The 20,506-nt window shown below is 41.9% G+C and overlaps 1 protein-coding gene across 5 annotated transcripts in view; it reads left to right on the top strand.

Annotated features, from left to right (window-relative positions):
- The window catches only part of ide (insulin-degrading enzyme), a 36,146-nt gene that overhangs the window by 4,989 nt on the left and 10,651 nt on the right, over positions 1 to 20,506 (top strand). For 2 of the 5 annotated variants that reach the window (XM_010863866.5, XM_010863864.5), the window contains exons 2-19: positions 2,540 to 2,724; positions 3,294 to 3,501; positions 4,855 to 5,024; positions 6,150 to 6,272; positions 7,027 to 7,139; positions 7,254 to 7,416; positions 7,610 to 7,702; positions 7,812 to 7,903; positions 8,200 to 8,280; positions 8,654 to 8,757; positions 10,634 to 10,736; positions 14,323 to 14,445; positions 14,616 to 14,698; positions 14,974 to 15,118; positions 17,308 to 17,418; positions 17,613 to 17,733; positions 18,483 to 18,574; positions 19,112 to 19,223. In XM_010863866.5, the coding sequence (XP_010862168.1) occupies positions 2,565 to 2,724; positions 3,294 to 3,501; positions 4,855 to 5,024; positions 6,150 to 6,272; positions 7,027 to 7,139; positions 7,254 to 7,416; positions 7,610 to 7,702; positions 7,812 to 7,903; positions 8,200 to 8,280; positions 8,654 to 8,757; positions 10,634 to 10,736; positions 14,323 to 14,445; positions 14,616 to 14,698; positions 14,974 to 15,118; positions 17,308 to 17,418; positions 17,613 to 17,733; positions 18,483 to 18,574; positions 19,112 to 19,223 (2,197 nt within the window). In that variant the 5' untranslated portion in view covers positions 2,540 to 2,564. Of the gene's footprint in view, positions 1 to 1,304; positions 1,450 to 2,539; positions 2,725 to 3,293; positions 3,502 to 4,854; positions 5,025 to 6,149; positions 6,273 to 7,026; positions 7,140 to 7,253; positions 7,417 to 7,609; positions 7,703 to 7,811; positions 7,904 to 8,199; positions 8,281 to 8,653; positions 8,758 to 10,633; positions 10,737 to 14,322; positions 14,446 to 14,615; positions 14,699 to 14,973; positions 15,119 to 15,607; positions 15,753 to 17,307; positions 17,419 to 17,612; positions 17,734 to 18,482; positions 18,575 to 19,111; positions 19,224 to 20,506 lie in introns of those variants that run through there. The other 3 variants (XM_013132139.4, XM_010863862.4, XM_010863861.4) reach the window with 3 other exon arrangements.

Here is a 20,506-nt window from a genome sequence, read left to right as displayed (position 1 = left end):
CAGAGCCCAGACTTCAATCCAATTGAACATCTGTGGGGTGATCTGAAGAGGGCTGTGCACAGGAGAGGTCCTCGCAATCTGACAGATTTGGAGCGCTTTTGCAAAGAAGAGTGGGCAAATATTGCCACGTCAAGATGTGCCATGCTAATAATGCCATGCTACCCAAAAATACTGAGTGCTGTAATAAAATCAAAAGGTGCTTCAACAAAGTATTAGTTTAAGGGTGTGCACATTTATGCAACCAGGATATTGTGAGTTTTTAATTTTTCCCCCTCAAACATTGATTTTTTTCTCCAATTGAATTGTTCACATTATAGGTCACATTAAAGGTGGGAAAAGTTCTGACATGATTTATTTTTGTCTCATTTTTTCATATCACAAGAACCTGGCATATTAACAGGGGTGTGTACAGTTTTTATATCCATTGTACATCAGGGCTGAATGTGGTGTTTTTAGCAAAAAATCAACAATTGAATTGTGAAAGAACCCCATGACATAGCATAATCCTGAGTTGAATTCTAAAGTGATAATTTAGTATGCTACTGCAATTAAATTAATCAATTCCTGTTATGTAAATGACTACTCGATTAGCAGACAAAGCCCCATTCCTCGGATGAGTGGGACGTCTTCAGCTCCCACTGCATAATTATTAGTTCCAGGTTGTCAGGTATGTACAAGATATCCCAATTTTTCTCAATAGTCGCAAAATATAGCGAACATGGCAACACCAGTAGATAGCGCAATCGATGGTAGATGGCAACTTTGGGTCGGTTAGGGGAGTGGCTTTGTCTAAATAGGTTGATTAATCGACTTACTGATTTAATCAAGGAACATAAATCAAAACCACATGTTGTATGCGTTGTTTTTTAAGTAAGTATATATAGTAAATATAGTTATATATTTATGTAAATACCACTGACATCAACTAAATAATACAGTTAATGACAGATTACGCGACTCTGATATCGTTTACAAATGTCTATAACAATATGGCACCTTAAAGACCGAAAGGGTTGTGGTTCCGTTTACCAGAAGATCCGGCTCTTATGGCTTCGTTCACTGTAAAGATCCGGATCATTTGGCTCCTGGACGGCTCTTCGTTAAAAATGCTTTTAAAAAAGCCCTAAACTATATTTTTACCTAACGTTATCCTCCAGTAAACATAGAGACGCGTTTCTGCAGTGTGGATATGCAAACTTGAAAATTTGTTTTAACTGTAAATCTGTAAATAATCGTTGTTTGAGCAAAAGAATTTGGGTCATGGACCCAAATGAACGGTTCCTTTAACCAATGCCATTCGGTTACCAACGTTCACCAAAAAGAGCCGACCCAGCACTAGTTTATAACAAAGCTGATCCGAAGTATGCTGCGATGTTTTAGCCGACAGGCCCAGTTAACGAGACAGCTTCATTTGGCGGGGGATAGTTTTTACTACAATCAACATTATAGGTGAGCACTAATGTCAGATACAATTCGCTTTAAAAAACAAAACCACAATAATAACTTGACAAATAAACAAGCTAACACCGGCGTTAGCAGGCTGACTAAGCATCACATTAGCCATTATTGGAGAATTGCATCATTAGCAGCTAACGTTAGCTGTGTAAGATCTAACGCAAGTAGATAATCGTTTGGACGATGACTAACTAGCCAACCAAGTTAATACTGGACACACATTATTGTTTAACAGGTCGTCTATAACTTGCTTTCTAATATTAGAAGCTAACTACGTTGGATGTATCAATTACGCACAAAAACATACCTGCGTTAACTAGCCTGGTGAGCTACAGTACCGTACAGAAGTGGATTATGAGTCTAGTCAACTAGTTTGTGATTAGGTTTACATTTGTCGGCCCCCGGCTACAACGTTACCTAAGTGTCCCAAGTCCAGAAAAAACCCTAAGTAACCAGCCTCAGGAAAAGACAGTCGTGCCTCATGTTTTTTTTGAACAAATGAAACTAAGGTTACAGTCACTGGCTACTGTAACTGACCCGGGGCTGTACCTAATCTGTAGTCAGAAGGCCGAACATTAGCTGTGTTTGTTTTCACTAAACTAAAGTTTCTGATTTACTAGTTGGTAAACATCTATTTTAACGTTAGGTAGCTGGCTAATAGGATTCGTTTGCTGACAGCACAGACGTAGAAATTCACAGATAGAGAAGTTTTGCTGTTGGCTACCTAACAAAGTATATTTTGTTTGCCGTTGTGTTTTAACATCAGTGGGTTGATGTTATGTTATATGCCCAGATATGCAGAAATTTAATCTCTACCTATAATATCCTGCATATTACCCTATTCGGTTATGTAATTCATTTGGTATGTTATTTGTAAATGTTCCTTTTACGTTTGTTGAATACATGCTGATTTCTCAACTTTATTGCATTTGGGTGTTAAAAGGCAGTTTGGAAGGTCTACCTTAATTCCACTCAAAATGTACAGTATTGCCATGAAGTGCATTTGTCTGAATATGTTTTATTTTTTTGTCAATTGATAACTAGTGGGTAAATCTTTTTTTTTTAAATCTTTTTTGTTCTACAGGCTTGTGTCCTCTCTGCCCCTCAGAATGACAGACCCAGCTGTGAAGAGGGTGGTCAGTGAGATCATCCGCTCTCCAGAGGACAAGCGTGTTTACAGAGGCCTAGAGTTTACCAATGGCCTGAAGGCTGTCCTCATCAGTGATCCCACCACAGATAAAGCTTCAGCAGCACTGGACGTCCACATAGGTACATTTGTATGTCTATCCCAGGGTCCTGGCAGCCTCTGCCCCAGTCTCAATACCAGCACAATTTACATGTACATTATAGCAGACCTAAGTCCCCATCATGTAATCTGATGCAATGTACACTATTGGGTATAAGACAGAACAGACTGACCCTAGTCCCCGGGCTAAAACTATTGTCAGGTTAAAGTATGGACTGAAATCCGGAGACAATATGACCCAGTCCGAGGATAACCCTGGACAGGGCCAATGGCTCCACCCACTTTGCCAAGCACCAGACCACCATTTACATTTCTTTATTTTTTGTAAATGAGGATTCAACTTTTTTCCTCTCACCCCTAGTTTATCCCCCAGGTCCAAATGGAAGAATACCCTTTTACAACACAGTCTGTCGGTTTCAATCCCTTCAGTTAACAAGGATTGATACCTACTAGCCAGAGTGTTTTTCTGAATTGCAATTAGCTTTACTCCAATCTTATGGCTGGTTGTGGCTAAACACCCTTGGACTTGGGCAGTGTGTGGAAGCAATGCATCATACTGATAATCTGTATTCTGCTCTGTCAACCACCTCAGGTTCCTTGTCAGACCCGGGGAACATATCAGGAATCGCCCACTTCTGCGAGCACATGCTCTTCTTGGGAACTGAGAAGTACCCCAAGGAGAATGAGTACAGCCAGTTTCTCAGCGAACACGCTGGCAGCTCCAATGCTTTTACCAGTGGAGAGCACACCAACTACTACTTTGATGTATCTCACGAGCACCTGGAGGGAGCCCTGGACAGGTGGGTGAACATGTAGGGGTTTGTTCAGTTCGCATACAGTAGGGAAGGGCTTTGCAAATCAAGTGTTCATTGTTGGTCCCAAGCATTTTCATTAGGGCAAGGTCAGTCAGTGTTCCCTTTTTGAGTTGGTTTCCTTTTGGCTATGCCAGTCATAAAACACTCCTTGATTTTTTTCGTTACCACTTTGGCCGCATGACTCGCCTGCGTAGTGTACTGGTATCAGGTTCCTCCCATACTGGACTGACCTAGTTGGCAGAGATGGGGTGCGTGTCACATTGCTGAACAGTTTCTGTTTCTTATTGAAGTTCTCTAGTTGTGTAGAACCACACAATGTATAGACTAAATGGGTTTTATGTAAGCAAGAATGTGATTCATCCCTTGGGTCTTTTTTTAGAACACCTTTCCTTAATCTCTATTATGGCCTCCGTGTGTTGCCAGTGTTGTCGTTTTGAGGAAGTGCTGGAAACATACACATTAGCTATACGCTGTACTACATGCTAGGTATAGATGTGGCATAAGCTTACCCATGATGTCATAAGAAAGCACCGTTGTAAGCCTTAGTGCTATTCTAATAGTTGTGTGTTACTCATGGTGATGTATGAAAACAATCTGGAAATCAAAGTCAAATCTGAAGACTTAATGCACTTTTTTCTGTTTAAAAGCAACACAGTTAAGTCTGTAGAAAAATATGTAACTTCCAGAATTCACCATTTAGCCTTCCCTCTTATCAGGTGTGCTTAATATGCTTGACGATGGCCGACTCTTTTTAATAGAGCAAGCCATGATGAGTAAAGCCCACAGAATTAGGAATTTAAACACATACTAAATAAATTCATTAGTGAAACTTGTGAAAATATGTACACTATGGAAAAGTGCATCTAACAGTTTTCTGAGATGTAGCAGCTAGGTTAATGTCATGAATGGTACCCTAGGACGATAACATTATTTTAACTGTATAGTCTCCATTTTCTCTCTTTTTTTTGGCATTTCTGAATTGTCCAGCTTTGTACAGGCTATGTAAAGCTGTGCTTTGGGGTGCATTGACTTTGGGGAATGACATTGTTTTCAATGCTGTTTTGCATGGCAGTTGCTCATCTTCAGGACCATCTAAATGGTTTTGCATACAGGTCTCTTAAATGTCACTGCTAACCCAAACCCAATGCAGAGAAAAGCATTTTCTATATATGGCCTAATCCTCTTTACTGTAGTCACACACTTTTAGGCCTGGAAAAATAAAATGCATGCACACACCTCTTACCCCTTTCGCAAGATTCACATTATCCTGTAGTTCACCATCTAAACAATCCAGTTCATTGATAACTAAATCAATGTGTTGTCTTCTTACGTCTGTAGGTTTGCTCAGTTCTTCCTGTGCCCTTTATTTGATGAGAGTTGTAAGGATCGGGAGGTAAATGCTGTGGATTCAGAGCATGAAAAGAACCTGATGAATGATGCATGGAGGTTGTTCCAATTGGAGAAGGCAACTGGTAACCCCAACCACCCATTCAGCAAATTTGGAACAGGTAAAAACCTCATCCCACCTCAAATTCCAGATACGGACTACGTCAGGTTTTCACTTTCCTGCCCCACTGTTGGTGGTTTAATTTATTCACAATGGGTTAAACATTCAGGTTTTAAATGTTTTATATTTGTTCTCCTTACATTTCAAAATATCTGGGAGCCACCCCGTTTGGTGTCAAAATGTTTTAACAGATTCGTTTTTTTTTTGTTGCCAGAATGGATACCCCCAAAGACTTTGCAAAATGTTTTTGGTGCAGTGTGACTTTATGAACATGTCCGAGCATCCCTGTGTGATACAAACTCCTTCTAGTCTTTTGTTTTGGAATGTGCTGACTCTAGTCCTCTCCCACTCATCCTGTCACAGGTTTTTTTCATACGATTTGAGTATCCCATCTTAGAAGAGCCAGATGGTGGCAGTGTTGAGTTATATAAGCTTTATTTTTGGCTAATTATAGAAACTGGATCAGCTTGGTGAGAGCGCTTACTAATTAATGAGTGCAAGAGACAAAAACATCCTTTGCAAAAACATCAAATTCTTAGGGATACTTCTGGTACACTTTACCAGTCTTTTTGACATGTAGATATTATGGCCCTGGAAATGATGGGTAATTGGTTTTTAGAGTGAAGTGCTCCATAAGTTTAAATCCTTCCTGATATTGAGACAGGGCAGGTCTGTTATGTCTTTTAGCAGAGGGAATTGCCCAGCAGCTAGCATGTCACTGAGAAAGTGCTTGATGTAGGCTAATTAGCAGAGCTAGACCACAAAGGACAGAAAAGGGGTTTGTCTGCCACTTGTGGCCTTACTCAGAATTGAAATCACGTCACTGAGGGAGGATTAATTCCGTTCGCACGTTGGCTTTCTTGGAACAGACTTGTTATTCTTTATACGTGGATGTATTCTCCGTCCCACGCTAGACTGTTCCATGAATCTCTCTCAGGATGACTATTCTGGCTTTTTACAAAATAACATGATGCATTGATGTCATCATTTCTGGAACTGCAATAACAAGTTGTTTTTCCCTTCTGCACATCTTATGACAAATGTCATTTTCCTGTCCAGTTTTGTCATGCACTCTCTGCAATTTACAGTACAAAAAAATGAATGCTTTTCATGTCTTTCTTTTAAGGGAACAAGTTGACTCTGGAGACGAGGCCATCTAAGGATGGCATCGACATCCGCCAGGAGCTCCTGAAATTCCACTCCACCTACTACTCCTCCAACCTCATGGGACTGTGTGTGCTGGGAAGAGGTGCGTCCTCATCCTATGTGCCAAAATCCACATCTGTAACAATCAGAGTTGCGCTTGGATCAGAGATGTTAGGCCAGTTTCCTAGACAGAAGAAATAAGCTGTCCGCTAAAAGCCCTCACATCCTGTGAAGTGCTTTTCTAAACACTTCTCCTCTCTCCCTGTCTGGGACTGAGCCCCTCTACCACTTCGCCAAGTCCTGAGGTCATCTGTCATCTCAGGCACCCGGAGACGCACAGAGGTCAAATTAAAACGTCTTGTATCACTTACCCCACCCCCAGCTAATCCTGCCCCAGTTATTTCCTTCTCTGTTTTCACTAGCTCCAGTAAATTAGCCATGAATAACCCAAAAGTTTCCACCTTTATGACCCAGGTGAGTTGTGATCCAGTGTGTGGGATAGAGTAAGTCACTGCGGTCTTCGGTACCAGTTCAAATTTTGCGTTTTTGTGACTCTGTGACCTCTGAAACACAAGGGGCCGTACTTGACTGTGTCTATGATGCCAAGATGGGACAATGGCTGACTTTCCAAGCTACACAGTTTTATAGTGTCTTTGTTACAGCACATTTTGATGGCATTATTAGCCTTCCCTGTTATCAGAATCACAACAAATTGATGAACGGCGCCTCTCCACGCAATTACCTAATGCCACTTAATGATGTGGTTTGGGCATTTGAATGGTTTGATTGTGAGCACAGGAAACTTGACATGCATCTTGATTAATGATCTCTCCCCTCTTTCTTCCTGGTTCACCCAGAATCTTTAGATGAGCTCACAGCCATGGTGGTCAAGTTGTTTGCAGAGGTGGAGAACAAGAATGTGCCTATCCCAGAGTTCCCTGAGCACCCCTTTCAAGAGGAGCACCTCAGGGTTAGGGCCTTTATTTCTTACCACTAGAAAGAGCGCAAACACTCACACTTGGGCAGCAAAAGTCATTTTCATTGTCTCAATTCAAATGTCTCCTTCCTTATTCTCCCCTGCCAGCAATTCTACAAAGTGGTGCCTATCAAGGACATTAGGAACCTGTATGTGACCTTCCCCATCCCAGACCTGCAGAAGTACTACAAGTCCAATCCAGGCCACTATCTGGGGCATCTAATTGGCCACGAGGGCCCGGGAAGCCTGCTGTCTGAGCTCAAGTCCAAGGGTAGGCAAACGAGCTGAAGCACGGTGCTTCTCAGCTAACATCATACAAAGATAACATTAGAAATTCCTTTTTTTCCCTGAGTCTGCCATATTAAGGTTTTACTGCCGCATGCAGTACAGACAGTTTTTTTTTTTTTGGACACTCTGGGGTGTATTGACTGTGAGATCAACTGTTTGGCTTTGTTTTCCTACAGGCTGGGTCAATACACTGGTAGGAGGCCAGAAGGAGGGAGCCAAAGGCTTCATGTTCTTCATCATAAATGTGGATCTGACAGAGGAAGGACTCTGTAAGTATTGGGTTCCATTGGGTGTTTTGTGTGCTGATGTTGTTGTGGCCTACGATTTTGAGAGTTTGCGCATGTGTTGCCTTAAGTGTTTTGTTTTTTTTCTCTCTAGTGCACGTGGATGACATCATCTTCCACATGTTCCAGTATATCCAGAAGTTGCGCACGGAGGGACCTCAGGAGTGGGTCTTCCAGGAGTGCAAGGTGGATGCTTTTAAACCCTTTCTGTTTTCATTTTATTGCCGTAGGCTCCCTGCAGCGAAACAACTAGGGATGGAAATTCTCTTCCATTATAGGAATAACAAGAATAAAAAACATTGTTTTGATGAAAATTGGCATAGTTGGCATCAATGGAACTTAAAAAAATACAGCCAGACAAGAGGCTTGCATAATGTGGCTGACCAGCCTCCGTCTGGAGCCCTGACACTGACATCGTGTGAGGTTTTTGTCGTGATTGTACTGCATTTTCCTGCAGCTGACGTGACTCCTCCCCCTTGCAGGACTTGAACACGGTTGCCTTCAGATTCAAGGACAAGGAGCGGCCGCGCGGCTACACATCCAAAGTGTCTGGATTAGTGCACGTAGGTGGTGATCACATGTCTTTGAGCGGCATCGCCATGGTGATGTGCAGAGGCTCCGTTTGATAACAGCAATGTCATCGGGCTGCCTTGTCGGTTGATATCAGATACTTTTTTGGGAGAAAATATGTGTAGATTCAGCCCCAGTCGAAGATATAACTAACATTTCCTGCTGGAGTCAAAATACTTTTGATAGCCAACCAAGTCAGTGTTTTGGGGGTTTTGGTTTTCTCTTTTCATTAGATATTTGTTGATGTGTTATGATATTAGCGGAACACTAGTTCTTTATTCCTTTGCAACTGAATTCCCTGCGTGTGTTCCTATTCCGCCCACTCAACATTGGTGGGTCCATAACGGTTTTATTTGTATTTTTCAGTATTATCCTCTGGAAGAGATTCTAGCAGCGGAGTACCTCCTGGAAGACTTTAGACCAGACCTCATAGAGATGGTCCTGGACAAGTTGAGGCCAGAATATGTCAGGTAAGTTCCAGCTCTTCCCCGGGTCACTAACCCTGTGGGCTCTTCTCTGCTATTCCACACTGTCATGTAGCCCTGTGCTTCTGTACTGACTTGGTCATTGCATTTTCACATGATTCTTAACAGAGGTTTCAGGAAAAGTTGATGCGTAATAAAATTGCCTCAGTTTGGTAACATTAGTGTTTAAAAGTGTATTGAACTCCATTAACCTAAAGACCTGTCTAGATGCATAAGATCAGATGATACGGTCTTCTCATCGTTTTACAACAGGATGGATCCGTTTTTGCTTTTCTGGCCTAACTTTGGTGGGTTACTGTTTTTACAAGGGGCCATGGAGAGTTTTCTACCAGGCCACTGGGCCTTGACATTAATATTTTTTTGTCCCACAGCCCTTGCTCCCTGGCTGTTCCTCACACTTTTCAAATAACAGTGAGAGAGCATCTTTTAGCTTTTGAAGACATGATTGATACGTAATATTAATTGCACACTCACTAAGCTTTGCATGGGAAGTGTAAATTGTGGTGAGCAAATGGCTAACCTTGTCCCCAGGCTATTGCACATGTAAGCCTAACAACCTTTCCAAGTGGCCATGTAATTGTATGGGAGTAACCTCAGTAAAAGGTCATCTTTAGGTTTTTAGATAATCACTATACTGGTGTGGTTGTCTTTAGTGTTTATTAATATAAACAAACAATTATATTCAACCTTGCCTGAGCCAGCCACATCACAGAGAGACTAAACCGCTAGTAGCATACAACATTAAATGCAGTATTCCTTTATTAAACAACTAAGCCACCTAGTTTCTTTGGCCCGCTAGATTCAGGGATACCAATGATTCAGAAATTGCAGGTTAAAATGGATTTACCATTCTTCCAAGCAATTAATGCTAGCAGGGAACTAGGAATAAGCTTATGAAGGGGAAAAATGGACCCTGTATATAGCTGCTGCAGTCTATGAAATACTGTGAGATATGCTTGCTTTCAGATGTGCGTGTCAAAACCGGCCATGTTAGTAAGCGTTCCAGTCCGTGGTGAAACTATTTAGTCATGTCATTAACCATTTATGTGTTATAATTTCTCTTTAATAGCAACAATACTGAACATATGCTGTACTTACTTAGCCATGCGGGATGTAGGGCATACTAACTGTCTAAATATAACATTTAATTTCTTTACATTCCCCATTACACACTCCGTTAGTCATTCATTCATGGCCTCAGTGTTCACCTATACTCCCTACTTTTGAATAAACTCCCAGAGAGCTTTCCGACAATCAAACTGAGACACGGAAGAGCTCAATAACACATTCTGCACCATTAACACAAATACAACCACTATTAGAGTTAATCTTACAATATGAGAAGACTGCCTTCCACCACCATTTAACATTCTTTAAGAATACTGAATCACGCCCCCAGTTGCTTTAGGAAATGTGGATTTTCTAATTATCCCATTGGCTGGTTATCCCGCTCATTAACTTTAAATACATTTACCCTACACTGACAGTGACTGGATTGTTCTAAATCCACTGGATTGATTGTTGTGCCAAATTGCCACAGTGTTTGCAACTACATTCATCTTATCGATCACGGCTGACACCTGATACTTGAGATTCTCCACTGCCTATGGCTTCCTACAAATAAAATGCTCATGGAAAAGGATGTGGAAGGCACTCCAGCACAATCCTAGACCTGAGACAGTATTCTGTTTTGTGCTCCCTGGAGACTACTCGATGTCCACTCAAGTGCAGCAAAGGACTTAAGTTATAGAGAGCTGATGTCATAAAGGCAGATATGAATCTAGCACAGGCCGCGCCAGGAAAATGACAAGGGGATTTGTACGCTGGTAATGAGACCCGTTTCTGTCTATCCTCTCTGCAGGGTTGCAGTTGTCTCAAAGTCGTTCGAAGGGCAAACAGACCGGACAGAGGAATGGTATGGAACGCACTACAAACAGGAGCCCATATCCGATGAAGTCCTCAAGGTGAGACTGACAATCTGTCAGCTTTTCATATCTGATTCCTGAAGTGTCTGTCCATTCTTGTTGGCTAAAATGGTCCAGCTTTTAAGTTGGTTAACAGTTGCTTGTAGGTCTTGCCACAGGTTATCTTGCTACCGCAGCAGTACTTGTATTGATCTGGGTTTTTTTTGGCATTTAGTTTACATACATTTGGGGTTGCGACTTGTCACAGGTAGTTGCAGGTCACCCTGCCCTCCTACTAGAGTAGTAAGTGCTAGCTACTACTATGTTTTTGAGCAGTGTTTTCCACATTGTAGAATAATTGTGAAGACATCAAAATTATGAAACAACTCAAATGGAATCATGCAACAATCAAAAAGAGTTCAACATAGTGATGGCCATTCAAGGCTTCATTACCGTTCTTCTAGCAGCAGGATATTATGCTAGCAGTGCGAACTCAGATTTCCTTTTTCAAAATAAAAGCTATCATTGAAATATATACGGTAATATAGTTAACAATCTAGTCTGTAAATTTTTTGTTTTAATGTCCGTTCCAATGTTATTCTTGTCTTTTTCACAGACTAGATTAACTATATTGCCTTATATATTTCAATGATAGCTTTTATTGTGATAAAGAAAATCTGAGTGCTTCCAGCATATTATCCTGCTGCTAAAATAACGCTGATGGAGCCTTGAATGGCCATCACTAGTTCAACAGTTCAAAATACATTACATTATGTTGACTCTTCAAAGTAGCCTCTCTTTGCCATGGCTTTGCACAACCTGCATTCTATCAAACAGTTTTGAGGTAGTCACTTGGAATACATTTCAGTTGACAGGTGTGCCTTGTTAAACATTCATTTGAGGGATTTCTTTCCTTTATGTGATTGAGCCAATCAGTTGTGTTGTGACAATGTAGTGTTGGAATTAGGGATGTCACGAGAACCGATACTTCGGTACCAAGGCGATACCAAAACTCTTTTTGTACAGTACTACAGGGACCGGGGATCCAAAACGTGACAGATGGCAGCAAGTGTAGGTGCAGCTCTGCCTTGTCTCAACGAAAATAAAAATAGTAAGAGTCGTGAATTTGTGTTCAAAACCACTTTGCAAACTGTGCCTTCAAACTTTCGAGACTAAAGGAGGAAACACTTCCAACTTAGCAAATCAACTCAAAAAGACAGATATGCAGATTTATTTAAAGAATTAAAGGTGAGTGAGTTACAATTCACATTACATTAAGAACGTATTCAAAGTATTATCCTTATCCTGAAATACACAGTACCATTATTTTTGTTTGACACAGCAGGTATTGCTGTGTAGCCTAGCCAACTATGTTTCATACAACGTTTGCCATGGCATTAACCTCGTAAACCAGGCATAGAATGTTGCTAAACGAGGCCTTACGAGATTGGAGGTGTGGCCTCGAGACTAGCAATGGCTGAAGGCTACAGTATTGTAACCATAGTTTATAGTAGTAGGCTACCGTCCTTACCATTCAGTCTGTCATCAAAATATAACGTTAGCGTTTGAAATAATTATTTCCCGGAAACCTGGTCTGTCACCATGTCAGTTCATTTAAACTACTGCTTGCACTCGGTGTAGGTGTGAGTGGGTGTGTGTATTTCTGGTATCATGACATACCTAGTTGGTATTCCAGAATACCATCATTGTCTGTACTATAGTAGTCAATATTATGGCAAGAACAGCTCAAATAAGCGAAGAGAAATTACCATCATTACCTTTTTAGACGTGAAGGTCAGTCAATCTGGAAAAGTACTTTGAAAATGTATTTGAGTGCAGTCCCAAAAACCATCAAGCGCTATGATTAAGCTGGCTCTCCTGAGACCACCAAAGGAAGGGAAGACCCAGAGTTACATCTGCTGCCCAGGATAGATTAATTTGAGTTACCAGCCTCAGAAATCTGCCATTAACTGCACCTCAGATTGCAGCTCATATAAATACTTCACAGAATTCAAGGAACAGACAAATCTCAGCATCAACTGTTCAGAGGAGACTATGTGAATCAGGACTTTTATTTTTGAAAAGCTGTAAAGAAGCCACTACTGAAGAATACCAATAAGAAGAGACTTGCTCAGGCCATGAAACACAAGACATTGACATTACACCAGTTAAAAACCTGTTGTTTGGTTGGATGAATCCAAATTTAGGGTGCTTTGCTGGTGCCAATATCAGAGATTTATTTGCAATTCAATGCACACTCAACCAGCATGGCTACCACAGCATTCTGCAGCATTTCGCCCTCCCATATGGTTTCTGTTTAGTGGGGCTATAATTTGTTTTTAAACAAGACCATGATCCTAAACACACCTCTAGGATGTATAAGGGCAATTTGCTATGAGCAAGAAGAAGAGTGATGCATCAGATGACCTGGGCTCCACAATCACCTGACCTCAACCCTATTGAGTGATTGAAAACAGCCAGCATGTACTCCGCATATGTGGGAACTCCTTCAAGACTGTTGGTAAAGCCTAAAATTGTGCAAAGCTGTCATTAAGGCAGATGGTGGCTACATTAAACAATCTAAAACATAAATAGATTTTGATTTGGCTAATACCTTTCTGGTTATTACATGATTCCATGTGTTATTTCATAGTTTTGATGTCTTCACTTATTGTACAGAGTGGGAAATTATGAAACTAAAGAAATGCCCTATACACCTTTTTTAATGATTTACTGACAAATTAATGGACCTGTTTTTGTTACCATAGCTGTCTATGAATTTAGGGGGATTGGATGGATATGTAAGATGTTTCCTTAAGAGGGAAGTTTTGTAAAAGTCGTTTTGCTGGCAGAATAATACTAGCAATGTGTTTTTTCTCAATTCACCTTCCTGGAACAAAGCGTGAGGCTACAAACTCCCCAGAGCTTGCTTACTATGTTACAAAACAAAAAAAGTTTTTGTGGAAGACTTTAATATCCCAAACTTATGCTGTACATTTTATCTGCTAGTGTCACAACTAACTACAACAACAAGCTCACTAGTCTAGGAATGTAAATTTTTTCTGTCTGGTGTTTAGAAGGTTTGGGTAGAATCCAGGTTTTCATACTTTTAGGCCATACTTAAAATTCCTTTTCCGTATGCAGTAGCTGGTATTGCTGGCATAATGCACATACTTTATTATTTTAATGTAACGAAGCCCCAGATGCCTATTTTACCACCATTTTACAACAATTCTTATAGCAGATGCTAATTGAATGCTAATGGCTCTGTGGATGCAAAGCTTAGATACGCTCTGGCATTCAAATGATGTTTAACTGATGTTAAGGGGCCTAATGTGTGCCGAGAAAGCGTTCTCCACACCATTACACCACTACCATTGACAGAAGGCAGTCACGGGGTATCCACAGGTTTAAGACATTCTGATCCTACCATCTACATGCCTGTGTGGTCACCTCTGGACAATTCTGCATTCTTGTTGAAACTACAGTGGGCAGTGAGTTGGCGGAAAGAAATAACCATTTCATAGTCTTTGGTTCATTGGCTGTAGGTTGATGGCTGTGTAAAAGGATTGAGTCAAAATGGTGAATTCCATACCCAACTCTGAACTGAGTACAGAGGACTAGCTCGCCTGTTGGTGTGTTTCAGAAATGGGGAAACGCAGATCTCAACGGCAAGTTCAAGCTTCCCACAAAGAACGAGTTCATTCCCACCAGCTTTGAGATCTACCCTCTAGAGAAGGACTCCCCGTCCACACCCACTCTTATCAAGGTGACTGCTAAAATGTTGGCTTGTTGTTGTCGTGTTATCAAAGTGTTGACATTGAGTTTGCCAAGCAGTGAGACAGACCAAAAACAAAAGCTGCCAACAGACTGCAGTATTTCTCCATTACTCTTCTGTCGCATCTGCTGTTAGTGCTAATATAACCATACTTTTTCTAGGACACCGCTATGAGCAAGGTGTGGTTCAAGCAGGATGACAAGTTTTTCCTACCAAAGGCCTGCCTGAATTTTGAGTTCTTCAGGTTAGTTGGTTGACAAAATACATTTACTGATTAAGATAACGACATGTTATGAAATGTAATATAATCTTTTGGAATGTGTCCCTCATACTACAAAAACACTGCAATTTGAAATCGCATTACGTAGCACCCCAGGGAAACCCACTTGTCCTGTACATCCCTGCTGTTGAATGATTGTGTATATGTGACACTAGTGTAAACTACTTTAATGTTTGCTTTCCAAGGAGAGCGATTTGGAGAGTCGTAACTATTATTCACCACTGCTGTTTTCTCTACAGCCCGTTTGCATATGTGGACCCGATACATTGTAACATGGCCTATTTGTACCTGGAGCTCCTAAAGGACTCCCTCAACGAGTATGCATATGCAGCCGAGCTAGCCGGCTTGAACTATGACCTCCAAAATACCATCTATGGGATGTATGTAAGTATCCAAATTTCCCGTTGCCCTATTTTCTCATTACCCTCACTCCGCCGCGACACAAACCCGTTCTCCCCCTCGTCCATTTTTCAACCTTGGTCTTTGTACGAGCACTGGCTTCGTCTGTCCTTCCTCCCTCAAAACGGCCTCGTCTAGAACACTCCACTGGAGCCATCAGTTTCCCACTCACAGCTGTTTCAGTCTAGTCCTCTGTCACATAGAGAAACAATATATTTGAATAACAAAATTGGATTAAAAGAACGGGAAATAGACACTAGAAGTGCTAGCGGCTGTAGCGTTAGCTTAGCTTAGCTCAGTGGCAAGTGAATCAGTTCGTCCTTGATGGTTCGAATGGCCGCTGGTGAGGCTGCATATACATACTCTTCTTTATCTGTTTACCCAGCCTGCTCTGTCTGTCCTTTTGTGACGACCTCATCCCACCTCCCCCACCCAACAATTATGTTTTCTTTTTTTTTTCTTCTTCTTTATTAGTCGCTACCTATACTCAGACCCCCTGCACTGCAACATGACCTACCTGTTTCTCAGATTGTTGAAGGATGATTTAAAAGAGTATACATATGCAGCCCGCCTTGCCGGGCTGGTCTATGGCATAGCCTCAGGGATGAATGCCGTCCTCGTAAGTACAGCATCCGTCCCGCCCCATCCCTGGCCAGGGGAGCGAGGGAGGGCCCGGCTCGAAGCATTTGGAGTATGTGTGTTTTGGCTTTGTGTTTCCTTCCATCTACGCCCTCTTGTTTCGGTGTGATTTGTCTGGATGATGATCGGGAGGTGCCTCCCTGGCCTCCTGATGTCCTGTCTGTTGATCGACCGACTTTGACTGCAAGGATGGACAAATCTAGCTATCAAGGCATGCCGTTTAGCTTTTTTTTTTAATTAGAACAGTTATATATCCAATATTTATCTGACTACCTAGAGTACCTTCAACTCCTGTCTGAATTAGCTTAGGAACTTGATTATTTGCAGACGGCCTGTCTTGATGGACGCCTGTTTGGGGCTGTTTCTGTCACTGACTCTCTGAACCACACCCGAATCTCATTCAAAGTAATACATTCAGATCAAACTTTGCATTCCCTCACATTTAGCTGAATAAATCTTTTTTGTTAACTCAGTCACCGCTGTTGTTTGGCAGAACAGTACATGTCTCTTTCAACCGTCATAAAGGAATAATGTCGAACTCCAACTCCTTTATAGGTACTGCTAACTGTGGATTTCAATAGAAATGTAGAGCTGGCATTGTACGCAAAGCTAGTAGTGCTCACTAGCTCGTTTTTAATTTGTCCTCTTATCCTACTCATGGCTTAGGATTGGAGATGGTTTTATGCCAGTAAAATGTTGAATTGAGATGTCCATTCGCTCAATGATGCTTGTCTTTTCTCTTATACTCTTTCCCTTTCTAACTTTGGCCTGTGGTGGCTTGGATTCTTTCTAACAATAACTTTTACACCTTCTTTAACATTAGTTTAACATTCAAATTAGGCCGACATCTGAAATAGTAAACATAAATTGTATTCAGTATTGTGTAATATCAAGGCCATGAATAAAACTACTAAACAATATTAGTTATAAGAGCCTTGAAATGTTGCTTTCAGTCAGTGTTTTCCCCGGGGAGAACAAACAAGGGAGAGAGGGAAGAGGTAGAGGGTGATCATGCGAGCAAAACGTTTTAGCCATTTAGATATGGCTGATTCTTGAAAGGGAGTTCTTGGGCGGCGTGGCAGTGACCTAACCTTGACTAGGCTCTGCTTCAACACGGTGTGGTTGGTTTGACACAGTTTACACAGGCACACTACAGTCGGCTGCGTCCTTCTCATGGCATCCCTGATTGATAGCCTGTCGCCGAGTTAGAACAACAAGGAGCAATGGGTTTAAAGCAGGTGGTAGATCTTGTAGAAAAGATTTGGGTAATTGGCTACTGTTTGTGTTCTACTCAGTGAATTAATTTCACCAACCTTGTGTCCAAGGTGTGAATCAGTCCCTTATTAGAGGGTGACTGTTATGATGAGAAATGGAAAAGCGCAGGTACTGGAGCTGTGGTCAATAAGTTCCTAGAAAAAGGGCCAGGGCAGAACTGGGGACGGAGTCTTCTCAAATACCACTACCTTTAGGGTGCACCTATTTTGTTACGCTTACTTCTCTCTCTCTCTCCCTTCATCCATCTCCCTTCTCCAAAGCTCTCAGTAAAGGGCTACAATGACAAGCAGCACATCCTGCTGAAGAAGATTATTGAGAAAATGGCCACGTTTGAGATTGACGAGAAACGCTTTGACATCATCAAGGAGGCGGTAAGCTAAGCCCCATGCCCACTCTGTTTAGTTTCTATTTTATGCGTTCTTCATTATTTCAGGTCTGTTATATAAAATCAGATTTGCAGCTGATATTTGTATTTTCTTTTTACTCTGTTCATTGTTTGACAGTTTGACAAATGTTTTCTTTACTGGAATTTGACCACCTGTTGCCCTTTGACCTTTCCCTCCAGTATATGAGGTCACTGAATAACTTCCGGGCTGAGCAACCCCATCAGCATGCGATGTACTACCTGCGTCTACTGATGACAGAGGTAGCCTGGACCAAAGAAGAGCTCAAGGAGGCTCTGGAAGGTAAGACACTCTTCCTGTGTGTGTGTCTCTCACACACACACAGTTCCCTTGAGTTCAGTGCAAATACACAAAGACACTCTCCTCCCTAAAGTTCTCTCTCCCAGTCTCATTGGAATGCTGGACCAGTATTTGAGCTCCTCCCTGAGCCGCAGTCCTCACTCTCTGCAGCGAAACTCTAGCATCAGGAAAAGCAGCAGATGTTGCGCGGGACAACGTTTGTTCACAATGGAGCATCAACAGATGTCCTCACTAAAGGCTCAGTTCACCTCGGGGCAAACGCTGCTCGGCAGTCTGAGTTTAGTCAAACACAAGCTGTTGTCATTAATACTGCGAATAAGTGTCTCCCTGTTTCACCTGTCTTTTACCTCTGTTTTAATCTGCTGCCCTGATGTCCTTCCGTGGGTCTTGAGACTCTTAGACCCCCCCGTCTGTGGGTTTATAGACATGCTGCTGCTGAGTCCTTGTTCTCCTGCCTCATTCCTGAGCGTGCTCAGCCAGCGTCTCTCACCGCTACCTGAAGGAATCTGGGTCAGACTCTGTGTGAATTCGCAGAGGCATTGTCTGTTTGTACATGCACTTATGCGTTTGTCAATGTGTTTAAACCAGGTGTGTGTACGTTCATTTCTTTGTGGGTTGACATTACTACACAGAGCCCAGGTGACCGCAATGATTTTGATCCTGTTCTAGCCTGGTTAGTCTTGGAATGATGGCTTCGTGATTGATTGTTCCTGTCTGAATCCGTCTTTCAGATGTCACTCTCCCCCGGCTCAAGGCCTTCATACCTCAACTGTTGTCACGGTTACACATCGAGACCCTTCTCCATGGCAACATCACCAAGGAGGTTCGTTAGATGTTGCTGTCGTCGTGCAGAAACACACACACACACAGATTGTATAGAATGTGATGTCACATTCCAACTGCTTATGTCAGCTTTTTCTGTCTTCTATAGGCTTTTAGCGGAATCCTTTAATGGGGCTTTTAGAATTGTACCAGAATCTGAACCCCTTGCAAAACATAAGATCCTCTGATCAAATCACACACTCCATATAAGATCCCAGCTGTCGACACTTGTTTATCCCTTGTAATGCCTTAGTGGATAGTGGGCACACCACAAAGACACGTACTACAGGGGTTCTGTTAGTTTAGTCGGAGCTAGCCGCATGTGGACAGACCATTGAAACAGTGTTGTTCCAATTCACAGGAAGGCCCTATAGAAACGACAGGTACTAGATGCCTCTGGGAGATTGCAATGCAAAATGTTTAAAAAGAAACTAACAGAATCTTGGTATTTTAACAGATAATACACCATTACATTTTATATACTTTGCACATCAAATGTTTCTTGATCTGTTTTTTTTTTTCTTCTGTTGTTCTCCAGTCTGCCCTAGGGATGATGCAGATGGTCGAGGACACGCTCATGAATCAAGCCCAAACCAAGCCCCTCCTGCCGAGCCAGTTGATTCGCTACAGGGAGGTGCAGGTGCCAGATGGTAGGTCAAGTGTCCTGTCTGTCAATCCCTTACCCCTCCAGTACCTGCCAGTCACGCCCCGTCCCCATGTTGACCCCGCTGACGGCTCCACGGCCCACTGTCGAGACCCATGCTTGTGTAAACACCTCAGTGTCAACATCGTGCCAAGGTAGAGAGGCTCACTCACCAGGGAAGGAAATACTTCACTGGGCAATACGATACACACTTATCCTCTTTGACTCACACACACAGCGCCTAGTCTATACCTTTGCTGATTACATGAGGTTAGAAAAGCACAAAAGCTGCTCTGGATAAGATCTACTAAATGACTCAAATGTAAATATAACTGAAGTGTAGGATAGAGGAAAGCAGGGCTGTCTGAGCCACCTGGAAACATACCGTGTCCTGTTGAAAGATTTTCCAGGCCTCCTTCCAGTCTGCCAGTTGGGGAACAGAAGCGGGAGTGAGACCAACATAACTAACCTTGGCCAAAGCACAACTGCTAGGTTCCCCCACAGAAAAGTTTCAAAAACAAGATTTCACAGACTCATCTTTCCGCTTGCTTTTACTCGCCATCTTCTGAACTAACCTTTTGCCTTCTCAGGAGAAATGTTGCTGCCTCGTTCACAATTTAAAAAGTATAAGCATAAGCAACCTGTTACATTTCCCCCTCCATATTCAAAGTCTGCTTGATCATTTAGGGGTGAGGTCAGCATCTGCATACAAATGAAACCTACACGGCCCTTGTGTTACCATTGGTACTTAATCAAATTAAATACACACTGGGGGCCAAAAGTTTGGGATAATGTACAGATTTTGCTGTTTCTGTATGGAAGGGAATTGTTACTTTTATTCGCCGGTGGCATTCAGCTGATCACGAAGTATAGCCAGGACATTTCTGATGTAGAAAACAGAACCATCACAATTTTTATCAGATCTAGGCAGGCCCAATTTCCAGCAGCCATCACTCCAATAACTAATCCTTGAGTAATCATGTTAAATTGCTAATTTGGTACTAGAACATCACTTCCATTTGGTACTAGAACATCACTCAAAAACATTGTCTCTGTTTTTGAGTTGCCAGTCTATGGCATGTCTTAAGGGCATTATTAGGTAAAAAAAACTGCTTTCTCTTTTTCAAAGTGGAAAGTTGTCCCATTCTTGCTTGATATAGGATTGAAGTAGCTCAACAGTTTGGGGTCTCCTTTGGTGTATTTGTCATTTCATAATGCTCCAAATGTTTTCAATAGGGACCAGGTCTGGATTGCAGGCAGGCCAGTTTATTTACCTGCTGAAATAAGCCA

Source organism: Esox lucius, chromosome 6 (assembly GCF_011004845.1).
Source record: "Esox lucius isolate fEsoLuc1 chromosome 6, fEsoLuc1.pri, whole genome shotgun sequence".
Lineage (NCBI taxonomy): Eukaryota > Metazoa > Chordata > Actinopteri > Esociformes > Esocidae > Esox > Esox lucius.
Note: the sequence above shows the minus strand (reverse complement) of the source record. Positions and strands in the feature narration are given on the sequence as shown.